A 20,148-nucleotide genomic window follows, 5' to 3' on the forward strand; every position below is an offset into this window, starting at 1 on the left:
AATTCAAATCTTTTTGCCTAGTACCTGGTTCCCCAACTCCCTATCCCATGCTTGCGCTTGGATGTCTCCAGTTGTGTGTGGGAGGTGATATCCAGAGGGACCTCGGCCTAGGAAACACATCTTCAGTCCCACCTTCGCCATATTCCGGCTCCTCATGGGGTTCCACCTAACCCTCAATCCCTTTGTTCCCCTCCTACCCCGGCCCTGCCTCTGGCACCTTCAGCAACGTGGCCCTCGAACAGCTGGGGACGCGAAGCCGGCCGGACTCCAGGAGATGATGCCGGAAGCCGCTGCGGCGGCGGCGCGTGGCGTAAGAGGAAGTGCCTGACGCCGCAGCCTGTGATTGGGAGCTGCTGGAGCCGGTGCCTCACTCTTAAGGTTCCCGGGACCTCAGGCAGCAGGGGAAGTCTGAGTCCGTGGGGTGCTTCCTAGGGCAGAGCGGTTTTGAATGCGCGTCCCGCTCCGCGGGCAGGTGCGGCCTGCCGGCTTGCCGCTACGTGTCTGGGGCTGGGGGAGTGGGGACTACTGCCTCTCAGGTCCCTTCGCAGGCGACCTCCGAAACCTCATTCCAAGCCTCCTAGAAGAAAATGAACTAAAATAGGGAAAAGTTGCTAACCCTTGTTGAGGACCAGGCTCTTTCACCTAGGAGGATCGTTTGATCTGCAGTTCAACCGTGAGAGAGGCATTGGCTCCCTGTTTACCGAGGAAGAAACTGAAGTTCAGACAGGTGAAGTCATTTGCCACAGGTCATGCAGCTGGAAAGTGACCGATCCGGATTCAAAGTGAGTCCTGTCTGACGCCAGAGCCTTTGCTCTTTGCACTGCAGCGCGGGTATCAAGCGTTGTCTGGGTAGAGAATCCCAAGGTGGATTCCGTTCCGTTAGTTAAAGTTTCTGGAATTCCACAAATTCAGTAGGTCTGGGATGGGGCTCTGGAATCTGTATTTTCAACAACCGTCTCCTGACATATATTGCTCCCCTGTGAACACAGCAAGGACTCTAGTTAATTGTCGTCTTACACTTTTAAGACCTCAGTTGAGAGAAATGTCAAACGAGGGTTTCTTCTACACGTCGTGTGTGACTGGAGAGTTGGTATTTGATTCTGCTATTAACTCTTGGGGCAGACAGCAGCCTCCATCATCTCCCCACCCATCAAATGAGAAGAATTACACACTTATTACCTGGGGAAAGTTGTTAAACATACGGATTCCTGGGCCCAGCCCAGCTCTACTGAATCAGCAGGTGTGGGGGTGGGGCCCGGGAATTGGGAGGCTAAACAAGCTGTAAAATAAGCTTATAACCTTTGAGAACCTGTGATGTGAAACTTAATAGACTCATAGAAAAATGGACCATAGGTTCAAACCACGGGCTCGACGGACCTCCCCGTTATTGTTTTGTAATTGCGCATGCTCCTGTAGTTGCTGTAAACTAAAATTTTAGCAATAAATAAATAAATAAAAATTAGTATTACTGGCCATTATGAGGTGGATTTTTCAATTAGCTGAAGACTGGAACTTTATGAAATTTGAATGTTAATCTACCTACTGTTGATTTCCTGAGTGATTTTGGGTGAGCCACTTAACCTCGTGGTCCTCGTACATACCTGCTTATCACCATCGCTTACAACGCTTGTTACAGACACCTGTGTCCGGCCTACATCAGGTCTTCTGAGACAGCGCATGGGTGTTTTTAACAAGCTTCCAGGGCAGTTTGATGCAGCCAGTGATCATGGGATATGGAAATATGCTTGGAAACTGAGTCTCAGCCTATTTCTCAGTGTCCACATAGGCCGGTTATTCGTTTCCATTATGTTCTGCTCTTGGGAACTAATAAGAGTAACGTGGTTTATAATCTTGATTTTTAGAATTTCTTAATGCACACTTTCTTGTGAACGAAGTGAAAGTACTATGATAAGATTGCAAAAGGTAAACCTTCAAGCCAGCAGCCCTGGCTTTAGTAGTGACTTAGTAGACCCGTTGGTTGAGATGTTGTGATGACAGAAGTTGATTTTATGTAGAAGCTCTGATTGCTACTGAGCCACCTCTTCTGCCTGAAAGGATTATAATTACCCCTTAGTCGTACAACTTTGTACACAACCCCAACTAAAAGCATCTCTTTTTTTTAAACAGATACCATTGTCTGGTTTGAATCAGGAATGAAGTCTTCTGAAAGCTAAGAGCAGAAGCCTTTTTGGTCAACATGGAGGACAAAAGACGGCGAGCCCGAGTGCAGGGAGCCTGGGCTGGCTCTGTGAAGAGCCAGGTTGTTGCTCAGCCAGGCAAGAACTTATGGGGATCTCGCATGAGCATGCACTTGAATGTGGACAATTATCATTCTCTTTTATTTATATCGCTTTAAATTGATGTTAAAGAATTATTTTAAATGCGGCTGGTATTTTTTCTGTTTTTCTTGACATTGAGCTAAGGGTTGATATTTAATGGTCCTCATATTTAGTTACTATGCTCAAACCTTTCTATGTGTTGAGGTCTTTGATAGACTACTAATTAATTTCTAGATGTCATAGAAGTCATATCCAAGTGGATTTCATTGGTCCTTGCTCATAGAAGGTGATGATACCAGCCTTGTCCCTGATTTGAGTCTGTTCTCTCTCTTGCTTCAGCTACCAGTGCTAAGAGCCTTCTCCACCAGAGGCCTGGTCACTCCTGGACAAATAAGGAGCATCATCTGTCAGACAAACAGTTTGTGTTCAAAGAACCCCAGCAGGTAAATTCTGGTTTCTCTTTCAGTAGTAATGAAAATTTGTATATAAAAGCGATATTCTTTTGGTAGATAATCAAATAGTGACTGAATAAACTCACTAGTAAAAGGAGAGTTAAAGGATTGTAATAGTAATCAAATGTAGAGTAACAGTTCCTGAGTATGTTTGAGGACTCTTCATAGTTTGCCTCCAGTAATTCCCATTTTTTGGCATGGAGACTGCATTATGACTAGAGGGTAAAGGTGATACCATGACTAGAGCTTGCCTTGGTTATCCAAGTTCTATCAGTCCTAAAACCTTACTATCTTCAGTGCTAGTGTAGCAAATGCCTCTGGAATTTGGATTGAAGTTTCAGCTTCTACAATGCCTGATTTTTTAGCCCTTTTTCTGTGGTGAAAAACGTAAGAAAGTGAAGATTTACTGTTCTTAATAATGTGGGAAAAGCTAAAAATCAGCCATCATGCTATAATAATAATTTTATAAATAATGATTAAAACCTCTTACTTACTAAATAGTATGTCTTCTATTTTTAAAAATCTAGAAAGGTTTTTCCAGAGCTGCTGGCTGTTAGGAAGATGGATTAGTTCTAATTTCATCATCTTTTAATGCCCACTAGTAACTGTTAAGTAGTTCTAAGAAGAGCAGAAACAGGAGTTTCTGGTGGGATAGTAAGAGCTAACAAGAAAAAAGGGATAGTTTGAAATCTGATTTATTTTGACCAGAAATGAGAGCATATGGTAATCTTGCAAGTCAGCTGTCCTGAAGATGAAGAACCATTCCAAGAGTAAGATCTGCTTGTTTCCTTGCAGGTAGTACGCAGAGCCCCAGAACCACGAGTGATCGAGTAAGTAATTTGCTGCCTTCCTGTAACTCTTGCCTACGATGAAATGGAGAGCCCTGGATCTTTCCTTCACCCTGATTTTTCCCATCTGGAAGAGATAACAGCCCAATTAGTGTCTTAATTTTAGGCTATGATATTCCTATCTCAGATGTCTTTAAACTTGGTCTTTTGAGAAGCCTTTCTGAATTTGCTGATGGTATGGAAAAGGCAACAAGATATCTGGACGTTAAACTCTTGAGCCTGGTGTAGATTTCCTGACCCTGTTTCACTAATATATATGCAGACAGTAAGCTAAAATATCTCCTCAGTAAAGACGGGGATTTTTTCTGAGTCATTGAAACATAGCTCTTTGAGAGCTTTTAGGTACCATTTTCCTAGCAATGCTTATGAAAGCTGCTAGAAATTTAGATGATCTAACAGTCTATTTCTTAAAACCACATAATTGTTTCAGAGCAATTAAATGATAGTAAACATTCCTCTTATATTGATCTGTGTCTAAAATGGTCTTTTCAATAATGGATGAAAGATACTTCGACTCCTCTTTTCCTGCTTTTCAGTTTCTATCTAATGTAGATGAATTGTCAATAGAAAGCATCTTTTTATTTGAGCAGTTTAGCATAACATGTTAAATTGTTCATGAGCAGTCTGTTAAGCTGTTTGACTGTTTGCACGTTGATGTGTACCTTGCAGAAAAATGCGAAAGTGACACAAATGTCATACTTTCAGAAAGCGTATGTTGTCGTGGCCTTGCTGCTTAGTTAGCTACCTAACTAGTCCTTAGGGAAGTTGTTGCCATCTTTTTGGACTTTAGTTACCTTGACTATAATATTAAGGGTTTGAACTTAAGGGTTAGAGCCCAGTCTAGTAGCTCTAACAGTCTTTGATTGTTTTACAAATACCAACGCGATATTGCCTCCACTGATGATAGAGAATACACAAAACTGTGAAACTTGTTACAAGGCATAGATGGGACATTCAGGCTGAAAATTAATGGGCAATTATGAGTTTGCAAGTCAGAGCAAAATGACAGAATTCATTCCTACTTGATCCTAGGGTTTGTTAATTCTGGTTATCTAAAGTTAGCTATGCTAGATTTTTTTTTTAATAGCCAGAAAGGTGGCCCACATTGGAAGTGAGCTACTATCTAAATGTAGCCCTAAATTTATAATTTTGAAACATTATGTTCACGCTCTGGGAAACTTCATTGGCAACTCATTTAGGAATGTGATAAATATATATGACAATAGCTCTGCTTACATTTTGGTTCAGAGGGGCAAAGACATCTACCTAAGAGCCCAGCTTGGAGACTGTGAACTACTAACCCATGTGGCAGAGAATGGTGTGAAAACTGTTCCTTTATATTATCCTCTGTAACTCATTCCTATCTGAGAAAGATCCGACACGGTTATCTTGATAGAGGCACCTAACCAGTCTGGGTCACTTTTCTCACCATGAACTTCGTCACCCTGTACATATGTAATAGTTTTGTACCTTTGCACATTTGCTTAAATTCAATAAGCTTTTATTGCTCATCTTCTACGTGCTAGACACTGGGAGACAGAATAATAATCCATTCCTTGCCCCTCAGTAGCCCACAGTATGGTAAATGAAATAGATATGTAATCAGGTAAATTGTAATCCTGTATATTGTGAAACAGTAGGTTTGTGTGTAAGGTCTGGTGGTAGCACAGAGGATGAGATGCTAACGTTTGGGTAAATTAAAGGTCAGGAAAGGTTTATAGAAGGTAATGCTGAGCTGAGATTTTGAAGGATGAATTAGAATTTTCCGTTGGACCAAAAGCTGAGGTGTGTCAGCTGGGGGATGCTGGGTGGTGGGAAGGAATTCTAGTGTGTAGAAATGCACAGGATTAGAAACAGTGGTTTATTCAGGAGATTGCAAGCGGTAATCATTGCTGGAGGATGATGAGTCAGGAGCTGTCAGGAGGTGGAGCTAGATCATGGGGACCTTAAATGCGATGCTAAAAAGTTGGTGAAGAGCTTTTGAAGGACTTTCATCAGAGGAGGAACCTCATTCGACATCATATATCTGAAAGCAACAGACACTCAGAGCCCTGAGGTGTACTTTCTACCTATTAAATGCATCGCTATTCCAGTTTCCGATAGAGACTTCTTACGAGAAATAAATGACGCATAGAAAGTTAAATCACAGAGAGGAATTAGCAGGGTTCCCTGGCATCCCCCTTTCTTTTCCGCCCTTGACTTTATCAGAATGGGCATGATTTTGTTAGGAAACAAATCCACCGGTGATTATGTGGTTGGTTTGAGTTGCCCCTCTTGGAAATGACTTACCGTTTCTCTTTATATATAAAATAGAAATTCAAATTCACTTAGCTATTCCAGTGTTCTATTTGGCACCCCTTTGTGTGACAGATTCCTAGATTATAGCTGCCTAAATTATGAGTGAACTATAAAAGGGGTAGATGAGAATTTATTTTATTATATCCCTTATCTCTGTGGTCTGATCCTGTCAGGCTTCTATTCCCAATGCCATTAATGATGTACCACCACCTTGCCCATTAGTGGTAGAAGGAGATGGGGCCATGCTTCCCCCACAGTGTGCCCTCATTGTGAAATGGCTTTGGTGAGCCAGGGCTTTGGGAACTCCAAAGGGAGCCCTTCCACTGGCTGGAGTGTATTGTTTTGCTTGATGCTAACAAGTCTTTTTTTTTTTTTTAGCAAAGAGGGTGTATATGAAATCAGCTTGTCACCTACAGGCATATCTAGGTAAGCGACATTAGTCATTGCTTTAAAAACATTTCAGGGGTGGTTTCATAGAGCAGTGGTTAGCACATCTGCTTTACACGCAAAAGATCCTGGGTTCGAGCCCCAGCAGAGCCACGGCACATACCCCAGGCACGCCAGGCCCCACGGTGTGCCAGGCCCCCTGGGTGTGCTCAGGGAGCACATGGGAGGAGACGCCCCGCCTTCAGAGATCCAGTTCTTAAGGGGAGACAGTAACATTCATAGGTCAGGGGTGAAAGTGGGGGAATTAAAAAAAAAAATTCAAAAGCATCACCTTAGTGCATGACTGTACTAACTGTCACTATAAAATAATAAGACAGTTAAAACAGACATATCAAAACTTACATATCTAAATGAATTGCTTAGAAGAAGTCTCTGTAATTAGTCCAGTGGCAGAGCCGTCTTTAGAACCCTTTTTGGACCCTCCCTTTCAAAGCAAGTTTAACAGTCACACAAGAAAGCCAGTTGCATTATTTGGTAGCATCTCACTGTTATCCAGGTATGGCTTCAGGTGAGCTTTGGCTCTTTGAAAAAAAAAAAAATGAAATTCATCTTCAAAGAGTAAATTCAAGAGAATCTTCCAAGGACTTTCAGAATATTTCTTAAGAAGGATATCCAAAACGATCTTGAGCCGACTTGGCATTGTTGAAATAAGTGCATATTCAATGAGAGAAAAAACCCTCATTTGTATATTTTTATTTTGATACAATCTTAAATGATTGTTTTTTCTAAAATTGGCATAGTCTCAGAAGACTAACAATTGTTAAAATAACACAGGGCCAGGCAATTTATTAGTTATTCTGCTTTTCACAGTGACCCTATGAAGTGGATATCAACTTCATGTTACAGATGAGAAAAGCCAAGTTTCAGAGAGGTTGAGTGACTTGCCCAAGGTTTCACAGTTAAGCAGTGCTGGAGCAATATTTGAACCATGTTTATAAGAGCCCTCATACATCCCTTTATCCTTCATGCGTCTTTTATTTCTCTTAACATGAAACAAGTTTATTTTACATCTGGAGCATCATGAGCTGGGTGACATTAGGCTCTGGTTGCTATGGGAGGTGTGGTAAGATGATTTCATCTACCTACGAAAGGAAGCATCATCCAGATTAATTTATTCAGCTAACAGAGTCCATTACCCATCTTTTCTGTGTTCTTTAGTTAATAATGGTTCTTTCTGCATCAAGGGTGTGTTTGTATCCTGGCTTTGTTGACTTAAAAGAAGCCGACCGTGTATTAGAACAGCTCTTTCGGGATATTCCCTGGAAGCAGAGGACCGGCATCCGGGGTGGTAAGTAGGTCTCTGAGATTTGCAGTGGTTGCCTCCTTGTCTCCCTTTCTGGAATGTTTCTAATAGTATTGCCTCTTGTCACTACACCAGTCTTAAATAGAGATGCAAAACCTAACTGAGCCCCCCTAAGGCTGAGTAGGAATTAGCCAGTCAGAGTGGACAGAAGAAATAACAGCTGGTTCTCAGAACATGGCAGGAGTCTGGGGTGGGAGTTCAAGGAACCACAGGAAGTTTGGTTCGGCTGAACTCTGGCTGGCATACTTATCTCCCTTTGCATTTGTTCACGACCTTTATTCAAATGGTGCCAGCTTTCCTCTTTCTTCATAGAAACTTCCAGAGCTAGCTTTTTTCTGATTCTATTTGGCATATGTTCTTTTGTGATCCTTCCTGCTGGCTTTTTAGTCTCTTTTTAGTTTTACTAGAAGAGTTCAGTTTTCTGTAGCTTCAGCATCTGTACTCTCCTGAATTTATGAAGATTGTCTGACTTGGAACCCGCTCCTCTGTGGGCATCCACAAGCAACAGTACCTGCTATTCCAGAGGTGGCCACTCGGGGGCGTCTGTGCTCTAGCATACAATTCCTTTCTGGCACATTAAATGAATTTAAATTTTCTGTAAAGAAAGAGATAAAGGATACTGGCTTCATTTTTGTGACTCAGACATCAGGATAGGAGTCAGCTTTTCCTCCTAAATCCCAGCAGTTCTTAGCAGGGCTTTTGGTGACAGACTTGGCTTTGATTACTGACTCTGTTATTCGAAGTAATTGTTAATTTTAAGCAAATTACAGTAATTTTCCAGTCCTTAGTTTTCTGATCTGTAAAATGGAGCTAATAATAATACCTACCTTATAAGGTTGTTGTGATAATTAAATGAGATAGTACATGATAAGTACTTAACAGAATGCCTGGCACATAGCTGTCAATGAGTGTTAGCTGCTTTTCTTATTATTGTTCTTATTGTTGTAGTATTTGGTATCAGTCGTGGGAAAATAGCAGATCTATAGATAACTCCCTCTCTAAATAGATTGGACATAAAGACTTCTGACTAAAATCAGCTACATGCTGTGGTGGTTCTGGCATGTTTTTCTTCATTCAGGATCAAAAGGGCTTATGCAGTAATGGCACATGGGTAAAGTTTGTCCTGTTTCTTGTACGGACATTGTGCCACAGTTCCCCACCTACAAGGGTTCAGACTCCATATCCTGTTTTTCAGACCCTCCCTCTCTGAACAATACTGTTATACAGTGTGACTCCTTCGCTCGTTTATGTCATCACTGACACAAATGAGTCACACATTGTCACCTCAGAGCCTTTGCTCATACTGTTTCTGCCAATGTACTTTCTCTTTTCTTCCTTTTAGCCCTTACCCATTTTACTCCTGAAATCCTGTGTCCTCGATGAAGGTGGAGTCTCGGGTCAGAGCCCACCCTTACTCTTCCTTTGTATTTCTCATAGCTTTTTGCACATTGCAAGGCATAGAGGTTGGCACTCAGTAGGTGCACCTTAAATAGCATGAAACCATTTCAAAGGCCCTGTATTTTTTTTCTTAGATGTAACTTACCAGCAGCCAAGACTCACAGCATGGTATGGAGAACTTCCTTACACTTATTCAAGAATCACTATGGAACCAAATCCTCACGTATGTTGGAACGTTGTACTATTATATGTTTTTACAGACTGTACATTATAGAGTACTATAAAATAACAGTAAAACACCTTACAGAGCTCCATGATGTTTCCTAGTTTAGAAAATTTTCTGGGTTCAAACACTGAGTCTTTGTGCTTTTGATCCATAGATGAACTCTGAAGATGAGGAAAAAACTGAAACTAAAGTAAACTGGAACCAGACTCTAGGATTTCAGGAAAATGAACCATTTCTTCTCCTAGTCTGCCCCTTTCCCAAACTCTTCTGCCTGTAGCCCTTCTGTGTACACCCACTACACATTTGCTGTGGGGCCAAGTCTTTATGACTTGCCAGTAAGATCAAAATGTCTCTTTTCATTTCTCTGACTCTTTGGCCGTTTGTGAAAAAATTTGGCATTTTTCTTTTTGACTTTGTATTTATTCTATGGCTGTACGTCTCAGCTTTCCAGCTTATCATTACTTTGGCTTGTTTCTACTGCTTTCATTTAAAAAAATTTCCATGACAGTAGACAAAAGAGATTCTAGTGTACAAATTAAGCTTGTCCAGAGGATGGAATCAAGATCCAAGAAATAGCTCCCTGCTTAGTCCCTGGAATCTTGTCTTTGACAAGTAATGTTATACTTTATGGAAAGAGACTTTGAAGAAAGTGGAGTTTTGCTTACAGCACTGGGATAAACAGAAATGTGACACGTTTTAGAGCTTCTGATAGTTCGTACTCATAAACTACCACTTTACTAAAATGTTCAGGAATAAAATATTGACTGAGACTGGGGCAGGAGTACATGGCTTTTTCACATATGGAGAGAGCTGAATGCTCTGGTTTCTAGGGCTGCGTTTAGAATGTGATCCAGGGAAGTGTTGAGACCCTTATATTTGAGGTCGATTGGGAAACATGAAGGGAATTGAATTCAGCCAGTCCAGCATAGATTGCTCGCCATGTTTCTGTCAGGATTAATTTACCTTCATGTCAACAGCCATAGCAGAGAAGCTGAGGATTAAACAGGCTATGGGGAAGAAATTCTTTCTCATTTATTCTAGTTTATCTTTTAGAACAGGATTTCTCAACCTTAGTATTAATGACATTTTGAGCTGGATAATTCTTTGTTGTTGGAGATGTCCTGTGCTCTGTAGGATGTTTAGCAGCATCCATGACTTCGACCCACTAGATGCCAGAAACCCTCCTCACTTATGGCAAACAAAAATGACTCTAGACACTGCCAAACATCTGCTAGAGGGCAAAAATTGCCCCTGGTTGAAAACTGTTGCTATATAATAAACATAGGCAGTTAAGATCGGCTGGGTAGAGTGGCCTTTTATAGTCGGGGACATTTTGACAACTCTTCAAAAGTATTTGTTTTAATAACAGTCCTTATATTATAATGTAAGTACTGTATGTTTATATTGAAAATTTAGAAACTGCAGATAAGCATGGAGAATACTAAAGTTTTGCATAATTCTTCCACATGATGTTTTGGTTCCAGTCTTTTTTTTCCATTTTAGGCAAATATATGTAGAGAATAAAATAAAGTAAATTATGTTTACTACATTTCATTTAACTGTATCATTAATGTGTTTTAGTATCATTAAATATTCTCTTACGGCACCATAGTATTCCATAATTGACGTGTACCATAATTTATTCAAGCAAGCCTCCTTTGTTGGAGATTAAAGTTGTCAAATTAGAATTCTTTAATTTGAATTTGACTAGCTGACAACTTTGTATTTATTGCTATAGATTTAGTTTATTTATGTGCCATCTTGAACAAAATCAAAAGAGATGCCCCTTTCTCAGATTTTTCAAGGGGAATTCACTAATGTATATACATGTGGGTTGAGGGTACTTGTTTAATTTTGAAGTTATTACCTCAAGCTTAATATCTCAAAGCTCAGGAGCAGAGTCAGTCGTAGGTTGTCTTAGTCTTTGTCAAACTAAGTCTTATATGAACCCAATAAATAAAAATAGCAGAGTGCCTTGACTGGCTGGGAGTCCAACCAATTTGACCTCCCCTTTCTCCTACGGTAATTCCAGAGACAGCTCTGTGGTACCGGTGACTACAAAACGCTGTTTGAAATCCACTGAATGGGTCCTTTTACTTCTGTGATTCATATTTCCTCACACTCTTTTCCTCAAATGTCTTTTAAGGATAGAATGTCTTCACTAAACAGCGAGATGACGCTGAATTTTAAATTAGACATTCAGTTCTGAGGGATCTGTATATAGAGTATTGGTTGGAGAGTCTAAATTAATCCTCTAGTTCGCTATCCCCTTTTTTCTTCTTACTTCACCACCAAAAATAGCCAAGAGAAAAATATATACCCACTTAGAAACATCATGCAAACTTGGTGTTATCACAGTGCTCAGCCCCTAAGCGAGTCAGGAAGTGCTAATTAGCTTCTCAGCCACAATTCAGAAAAGCTCTCTTCTTCCTTTACATTCTTGTTTTTCTTGTTAAAAGTATAATTCTAGCATCTGATCTGTATCTCCGTGAAGTTAAGCTTAAAGCCGTAAAATAAGGAAATGCAGCGCACTGACATTATTATGGAATTTCACTTTGAAATTCATTCTCTTCAATAGGTTGCTTAATAATATTTCTATTTTATTGATCAAAGTTTTGTTTGTTCTCAATGCCGTTTATTTTTTATAATCCTCTGGGTAGAATCTAACACTAATATCCGTAGCAAGGAAGCCCAGCTTTTACCATGGTTTCTCCATCACAGCAAAGCTGAGTGAATCCCACGTGCGCTTCCCCGGCAGTTGTACCTGCCAGTAGCCATGGGGTATACGTAACATTACTCTTTCCTTTGCCGAACGTCCGTTCCTTCACTGCCAAATGTAGAATGTGGACTTGACGGGGTTCTCTAATGAAGCAGTTCTTAAAGTATAATCTGTGGGCCTTGGAGAGAGTCCACGAAATCCTTTTTGGGAGTCCACGAGGTCAGACTATTTTTATGCTAATACTGGATGACCCTTTTACTGTGTCGAATTTACACTGATGGTACAAAAGTGATGGTGGATCAAACTTAGTTTAAATCAAGGCATCGTTTCCGAACTGTACTAGTAACCATTACATTCTTCACCACCGTGCACTTCCAGTTTAAAAAAAAAATACTGGTTTCTTTTAAGAATGCCCTTCAATGAAGGAGTAAATATTAGTTTTATTAAATCTCGATCTTTGAGCACATGTCTTTTTAATAATTTGTTTGAGGAACTAGAGAGTATGTATAAAGCACTCCTACAAACTAATTATGATACTGTCAAGGAAAAAACACTTGCGTAATTGCTTAAGCCGTAAACTAAACTAGCTACTTTTATTCATGGGCCATTTTTACTTGGAAGAACAACTGGCAGGCAGACTGTAGTCAGTCAGACTTGAGTATTTGGCAGACATTTTCTCATAAATGAATGAAGTGAGTATCACTCCGAAGAAAACAATGGACAGGATTTATTGCTAATGATAAAGGCTCAGTTTTCAAGCAAAAATTAGAAAAACTCGTAACCGCCATGTTGAGCCTGACCTCTTCCCATTTCTCAGCCTTTTCTGATGAGATCAGTGGTAATATTAATGGATATGAGTTTTCGATATCATATAATGAAATGTGTCAACAGAAGATCTGTATAACACAGGGAACCAATATTTTCCAAATGACCAGTGCTTGATGTTATAGAATCATGCAGGATTAAAAGATCCATTCATTGTGCAAGCTGGACCAGTAGATTTCAATGTAACAGGCTATGGAACGTTTGTTGATATGGTTTCAGATTCCACACTGTAACTAATCTTTGAAAAATCAGTACTTGTTGAGTTTCGGTATAATATCAAAGAATATCTGTAATTTTTTGAAAGGCTATCAAAGACTCCTTTTTTTCCTAACTATATATCTGTGTGAAGGCAATTTTCTTCATATACTTCAACAAAAACAACACATTGTAACAGATTGAAAGCAGAAGCAGATATGACAGTCAGCTGTCTTCCATTAAGCCAGACATTAAAGAGATTTGCAAAGCGGTGCTGCTCTTCTTACCAGTTTTTCATATGGGAAAATATAGTTGCTCTTCATAAAATAATATTTTAACATGTAATGGGCTTGTTATTTTTTAAATAAATTAACTAATATGTTACCTTTTTTCAGTTTTAATTTTTAATTGAGTAAATATCATAGGTGTAACCTATATAAAAGAAGTTCTGCGGGGTCCCCAATAGGTTTTAATAGTGTAAAGTTTGAGAACCACTGTCCTAAAAGGAGCTCTGTAAAGCACTTGAGCTTTCTTGGAGGAAAGACTTAGAATTCTAACAGGAACAGGTATAAGCCATGCTTATTGTAGCTCCAAAGTACAGAGGTCAGGGGTCACAGCTTCCTGTAGTATATGTGGCAAGACAATGAGTTCCAAAATATAAACTACATGACTGAACTTGGGGTTCAGGAGGCAGGGCTGGGAGATGTTTAAATCTTTTGTAGTTCACAGACCGTGCACTCATCAGGGCCACGTCGTGATTCCATTCTGTAGAAACAAATATTTTTCATCTTTAGGTTCTGTGTTTAGGAAGCTAGCCACTCTGGAAATAGGAAATATCTTGTTTTAAAAAAGCAGCTCTTCTATTCACAAAAAAATAGTAGAATGAACAGAAGGCCACCCAGCAGGAAAGTTGTTTCACTCCTCAGACTTTAGTCTGTATCTGCTAACTACCTGGCAGCCTTGTCAGCTGTGGTAGTAGCAAACCAGACTCACTGCTCTACTTACCACCTTATTGACCTACCAAGGTCATTGCCTGAATATATTGACAGTTGTTTCTTTTCGAGCATCATGTATCCAACATGGAAAGGATGAGATGGGTAGATAGGCCTGTTCCTCATGGCATTGTTACACCAAATTTAATACCTTAATAAAATTGCACAGGTCAACTTGCTTCAAAACAGAAATCATGGGAGGGAATTACATTATCTTTCTTGCCTTCCGGTTATCGCATTCCAAGTGGTTTGCTTATTCCACGCTCCTGTTTACAGTTTGATTTTGTGCTCTGTGTTTTCCCGTGCGGCTGCCACCGGTGTCTGATGCGAACTCTCTCTGCCCCTTTCCTTGGCCTGTCGATTGCAGTGGCATCCAGTGCTGCGCACACTAAAGAACCAAATTGAACAGAACACTGGCCACACTTTCAACTCCTTGCTGTGCAATCTTTACCGGAATGAGAAGGACAGCGTGGACTGGCATAGTGATGACGAACCCTCGCTAGGGAGGCACCCCATCATTGCTTCACTCAGTTTTGGTGCCACACGTACTTTTGAGATGAGAAAGAAGCCCCCACCAGTAAGTATTCTCTCTGACATTTTAAAAAATTTTTATCATCTTCCTGCCTCCTGTTATTCTGTGAAAAATGTAGAGCTCCTATTTTCAGATTTAGAGGATAGGAGTATGTGTTTTGTTGATGAAACATTTTGCACTGATTGCTTACCCGATGGTTAACTTTTGACTTCCAATGTGCCCATTCATTCATTTACTTATCTAAGAGACATGGCCTGCCATGTGTCAGGTGCTGGGGCCTCATTGTCATTGGTGGAAAGGGCAGACACAGTCTCTATCCTCACGGAGGCAAGAGGTAGAGATAGTGCCACTTACTCAAGTAATTACAATTAGGAGAAACGCTATGAAGGAAGACTTATAAAGGGATGGCCCAAGCTAGTGGGGGCGAGAAGGGAAATGAGGGAGCCTCAAGAAAGATGCTCTTGAAGAAGACTTGATGTGTTCTTCATGGTGACGTCGTCACTTTGCTGTGAGGGAGCATCACACGCATCCTCACTGCCTTCATAGCCTTCTGGAATACTGATGAATTCTGTAATTATAACAGAGAAAGAAAACTCAAGCCAGATTATCAGAGGTGGTGGTCTGTCCAAGGTCAGGCAGAGAAGCACTGACTACACTGACTGCAATGTCAGTTCTCTGTCCCAGCTCTTATATGACATGACATTTGAGGGTACAAGGCTGTTAATGTTTTAAATCAAAAAATGCAGAAACTTAGGACTAAGATAGAAAGATAGTAGGAACTCTAAGAAAAAAGTAAACCTCTACCAAATTATCTTTTTTCCAGGGTTTGTGTCTTTTTCTAACCAAGGTTCCCAGTCATTTGGTTTATGACATTAAACCAGACCGCGTCAGTGAGGAAGGCCTGCAAGGCTGTGTCCTGAGTGTGACTTAATCCAGCCACATAATTATTAGTCCCTCGGTGCTTATGTCTGTTCTTCATCAAATATACTTCTCTGAGAAAGTCGTTAATGGACCGGGCTGTTTTCTTGACATATATTTGGGTTTCCAAGTGTGGTATTTTGAAACATAATATGTTATCTTGCATTTATGCCAGTAAGCACTGTTTGTTAATTTAATTTCCCTTGATTTAGTTTTTCTTTGCTATGTTAACGCAGAAACTTTGGTCTGTGTTAGCATGGGATTCTCAGCTGCCAGTGAGTTAACGAGGGAACCTGCTCCCTAAGCACTTTGAGCAGCCGTCACGGTTCCACTGGCAATCAGCCTTCTCGCACACCAGGGACTCCCACTTGCGAAGCAGACTACCCAACCTTTGCCATACTCCTTTTAGGTTTGGTTATGCTTTAAATCCGCAGGCTTCTACTTGGTTACATTCCAGGTTCGCACATGTGAAGAATTCATCCTTCCCTTAGTAAGACTGCTATTATATGAATAGCAGAGAAACACCATGTCTCATTTTTAAGTTCAAACCCTCTTCTCAAACCAGACATGGAACACCAGCTATTTGCTAGCTGTGGTCCTGGGAACTGGGGCGATAGCAATGAATGAGTAAAGCGGAGTCATCTTTCCCCTCCTGGAGCTCCTGACCTGGCACGTGTTTGTGCTGTGCTTCCTCCTGGAGCCACCCTTTCCTCCTCTGACTGGCAAACAAGCTGTATAATGTCTAGTGTAATCTTTACTATAATCCTAGTCTCCAGTCCTTGCCAAGTATTTAAGTGTTTAGTTACTGTTGCACATACATTCACCGCCACCCCCTTTTAAAAAACATTTTTGACCTATTTATAGATTTGAAGCTTAAGAATTCTCAAAGCATGCTTTCTGGATAATTAGTTTAACTGTATAAGCAGTTTCCAACTGATATTAAGCATTACCAACGTTCCGGTGCCCAGAGTACCCCGTTCCTTTACCCCTCCAGGAAGCGGAAGGTCTTCATTTTTTCATATAAGAACATTATTCATGATGATCAAGAGCTGTTTCTTGGTAATATGCTTCAGTTATGTTATAGGTTAATGTGTGGACGGAGAATATAACTATCACATAGCACTGTTTCTCAGGGCAACCATTTGCAACAAAGTCTGTTTAAGAGGGAAGCTGCTCATACTGAAGCTTTATCTTCTTTAAGCTTCTTGGAGTCTGTTTTGATGAACATGCATGAGTGAGAACACAGGCTATAAAACACTAAAAATGTGGTAAAATCCCTTTAATTGTCTGCCAGTAGCAAGAGAATGTGAACAATAACTATGGTAGCTGATTTGATAAAAATACAGATCTAATAAGTAAGACAATTTGTCTGTAATCTTGAAACAATGTTGAGGAAACAGATTGAGGAAGAAATATAAATGTGTCAGAAATATAAATGCCTCAGGTTCTTGATTCTAATAAGTTTTGGCTTCCTGCATAGTTTTAACTATGATTGAATTTGATGCCATTGTATATTCTTTCAATTGTGGCTTTTGTTTAAGATGGGGAAATTGAATGTTAATATATTTGAAATTATAATCACTGATAAGTGAATGCAGTTTAAAAATGAATTTTTTTTCCCCAAACCTATAAGTTCTATTCTTAGGTAAAGAGGACCCAAGTTTAAACTTTTTGAAAGACTTCTTCAAGTTTGGTTAACAGATAAAAATCTGGAGCTCCGCAAATCTAGGTAAATTAGAAGTGCAGAAGCCTGCCTTTGAGTTGACGCCTTGAAATGTAGCTTAGAACTCCTCATCTTCATCTTATTACAGTGATCCCTTTTCTGAAGGAGTGAAAAAAAAGAGTTATTGGGAATCCATGTCTACTTTTCTTTCTAACTCTGATGATAGCTCTGAGAACATGACTCATGATTCATATAACCCAAAGTAAAGTATAAATTAAAAAGTGTTAATGTGATTAGTCTTCTATGTGGCATTTGTAGGAGTCTGATTTTCTATAACTCCTAGAGACCTGTCTCAGTATGTCATTATAGATTGTAATTTTCCTGTCACCAAGACATTCAGAGTGTGTGAGAAGTTGTGAGAGGGAATCTTTCAAAATCCAGTTGGTTTTAACGTATCAGAAAACAAGCTAATACCTGTTTGACTTGAGTCCAAGATTCTCATCTGAAACTGACGGAAGAATCATGACAGTTCCTGCACTTCATTCACATATGCAGTTTTGAGACAGAAAATTGTCTGTTTTGGGCCACTTTCAAAGAGAATTATATGTCTTTTTTTTTTTTTTTTTTAAACATTCAAACCCTCCACCCCTGCAGCAGCTGTTTGTTTTGGTCTGGCACCTTAAGCAGATCTCTGTAGCTGCTGATCTTCTGAAAGCTGCCCCAGTTCCACACATCGCATTCCTAACAGTTTCTCCCTGTGCTGAGATGGTGAGGAGGTCTTTGTTTCCTAAGCATCAGTGGCCCTCTGATTCATGCAGTTGGCTCATTCAGCTTTGTGCGTGCATCCTCCCTAGGACGAAACATTTCACTCCTCCAAGTTGACAGTCCTTTTTCACTGTCTTTTAGTCCAAGTCTGTCAGCTCCTCATTCATTTGGATTTTAAATTACTGTTTCCTTTAATGATAATAAGGTACTTGAGGGCAGAGTAGATTTGCCTGATCTTGCTCTTCCAGTCACCCCATCCCTTCTTTTGTTAATTCACTTTAAAGACCGGGCGAATAGCACCACATCTGTCTTCTGGCCAGTGTCAGGATATACTATCTTAAGACAGAAGTAGAATTTACCAAATATACCTCAATAGACATTTTTTAGAAACCAAGAACTTTTTTTATTCTACCAAGCTGGGCTTTTTAAAGCTTTTCTACACTCCTTGTCCCGAACCCGGTTGCACTTTTCGAACTGCATCGTGTCCCTGTTGTAAAGATTAGTCTGGTTCTTTTCCCAGCCAGCTTTAATTCTATACTGAAAACCAAGCTGGGAAAAGAACTACAAAAGCCATTTGGCAGCCTGCTATTTTTTTGTCGGTTACCGTGGAAACAGTGATGGCTGAGTTGGGTGGGGGGGTTATTAGATAATAGCAGGAAGTTTGTGATGCACTGGAGATTGAGATGCCAAAATCCTCATTTTTCTAGCAAATTACCCATGGATAAGCTCTGTCCTTCAGCAGCTGAAGCCTGAAAACGTGAGGGGCTTCTTCCTCCCTCAAGGAGATTGAGCTAAAGCAAGTTGGGCACTTCTCTAACCGCGTCTTCCTCTAGCACCTTCTGAAGGATGTAAACTCTGTTCATTTCACCAGGAGAGATGGTTGGAAAACCACTTCTAATGGTAGAGTCTCTGAGAGCTCCCAGCGAATCGGAGTTCCTAGTTCCTCCCTTGCTAATTGTTTTTTTACACACTACTGGGGAAAAAATGAAGTGTTAAAAGGATAGTTTAATCATAAATACTGATTTTTTTTGTTTTTAGGACTTTAGAAGAAATGAGGATATTGGAGTCCAGAATAGTATAATACCAGCTTAAATTTGAAGACCGGATAAACCATCTATAGTATTTCATAGAGTAGTGACCACCCCCACCTCAGCCAGCACCCCAACTGCTGCTGTTCCAGTCGTTTGTACTTCTTATTAGTCCATTTCCTGTACAGCATCTGTCCTGAGAAATTGCAAGAAATACTTGAAAGAAATTGTTGAGAACCATTGTCTTTGTATTACATACCCTAATGAAATTTAGAAAATCGAGTTTGTTTCCTGTTTCTATCACTGATGTTGGTAAAAAACACTTATCTGCTTCATTTATACTTATTCTGTTTTCGTAAATGGGGATGATAATTGGTAGCTACTTGATGGGAGTAATAGAAGAGTTTTCCCATGAAAGGCACCATGAAATTCTTTGCAGTGATCAGTGGATTTTTAAGCCGTTGTTAATGGGAGCTGCCATGGTGACTTTTCATATGTAGAAATTGAAAAAGGAAATGAATGGCAGTGAAGCTAAACTCCAGGATTCCCTTGGCCTGTGAAATAGCATTCACCGGGAGAGTAGAGAGGACATCTTGGGGAGAGTAAACGGTCTGTGGATCAGGAGTGGTGATTGAGTTTCTGAGCTCCCGTCTCTGGGGTCATTTCTAAATGGTTTGGAGAGTGCGAGTGAGTGGGTAAATGAACGTGTGCATGTTTAAGCAGATAAAGATAAGTAGTCCTGGTAGGACTTGAATTATCCTCAGACTCCACGTCCTTTGGGAGTTAGAATCATCATTTGCTTCCTTGGGGCCTTGTCTCAGGCTAGAATCCATGCCCTGACTGCCACTGGGTCTAACTGATTTTTGCAGAAAGCCCTCCAGTTTTGTATTGCTGGTAACAGGACTTTTTGTCTTAAGAGAACCACCTTTTCCAAAGTGATTCATCGCGTTTTTTTTTGTGATCGGGTATGGAGTCTGCTTATAAACTTAACTTTTTTAGACTTTACCTCAGTGGTAGGGTTTTTTCCCTCCCCTTTGCCGTACTGATGAGAACTATTCCTAAGCCTTCTGGTGATTTCCTCATCTTTCACAAGTCACACATTCATGGTGGATAACTGCTTACCTGAGGCAGAAAAGAGCACAGTGAGTTTGAGGAAGAAGGAAGCCCCATCCTGGAGGGAAGTGAGCAAGTGAGGAGAGTAGCAGGTGACGAAATGGGGAGAGGGGGCAGGGCCAGATCAGGCAGAGACTCATGAGCCTT

General features: G+C 40.4%; 2 protein-coding genes across 6 annotated transcripts in view; both read left to right on the plus strand.

Annotated features, from left to right (window-relative positions):
- The first annotated feature begins 417 nt into the window (after nucleotides 1-417).
- The window catches only part of ALKBH3 (alkB homolog 3, alpha-ketoglutaratedependent dioxygenase), a 29,485-nt gene continuing 9,754 nt past the window's right edge, over nucleotides 418-20,148 (plus strand). For 2 of the 5 annotated variants that reach the window (XM_025044141.1, XM_015586457.2), the window contains exons 1-8: nucleotides 420-782; nucleotides 2,128-2,276; nucleotides 2,619-2,722; nucleotides 3,527-3,561; nucleotides 6,256-6,303; nucleotides 7,509-7,612; nucleotides 9,160-9,248; nucleotides 14,350-14,559. In XM_025044141.1, coding sequence (XP_024899909.1) covers nucleotides 2,198-2,276; nucleotides 2,619-2,722; nucleotides 3,527-3,561; nucleotides 6,256-6,303; nucleotides 7,509-7,612; nucleotides 9,160-9,248; nucleotides 14,350-14,559 — 669 coding nt within the window. In that variant the 5' untranslated portion in view covers nucleotides 420-782; nucleotides 2,128-2,197. Of the gene's footprint in view, nucleotides 783-2,127; nucleotides 2,277-2,618; nucleotides 2,723-3,526; nucleotides 3,562-6,255; nucleotides 6,304-7,508; nucleotides 7,613-9,159; nucleotides 9,249-14,349; nucleotides 14,560-15,337; nucleotides 15,461-15,866; nucleotides 15,939-18,898; nucleotides 19,171-20,148 lie in introns of those variants that run through there. The other 3 variants (XM_025044139.1, XM_015586458.2, XM_025044140.1) reach the window with 3 other exon arrangements.
- ACCSL (1-aminocyclopropane-1-carboxylate synthase homolog (inactive) like) overlaps nucleotides 14,441-20,148 on the plus strand; it is a 122,990-nt gene continuing 117,282 nt past the window's right edge. The window contains exon 1 of the mRNA XM_006908052.3: nucleotides 14,441-14,559. The gene's annotated coding sequence lies outside the window, so the exon portion shown is untranslated. The remainder of the gene's footprint in view (nucleotides 14,560-20,148) is intronic.

The sequence above is a fragment of the Pteropus alecto genome, unplaced genomic scaffold (genome assembly GCF_000325575.1).
Source record: "Pteropus alecto unplaced genomic scaffold, ASM32557v1 scaffold71, whole genome shotgun sequence".
Lineage (NCBI taxonomy): Eukaryota > Metazoa > Chordata > Mammalia > Chiroptera > Pteropodidae > Pteropus > Pteropus alecto.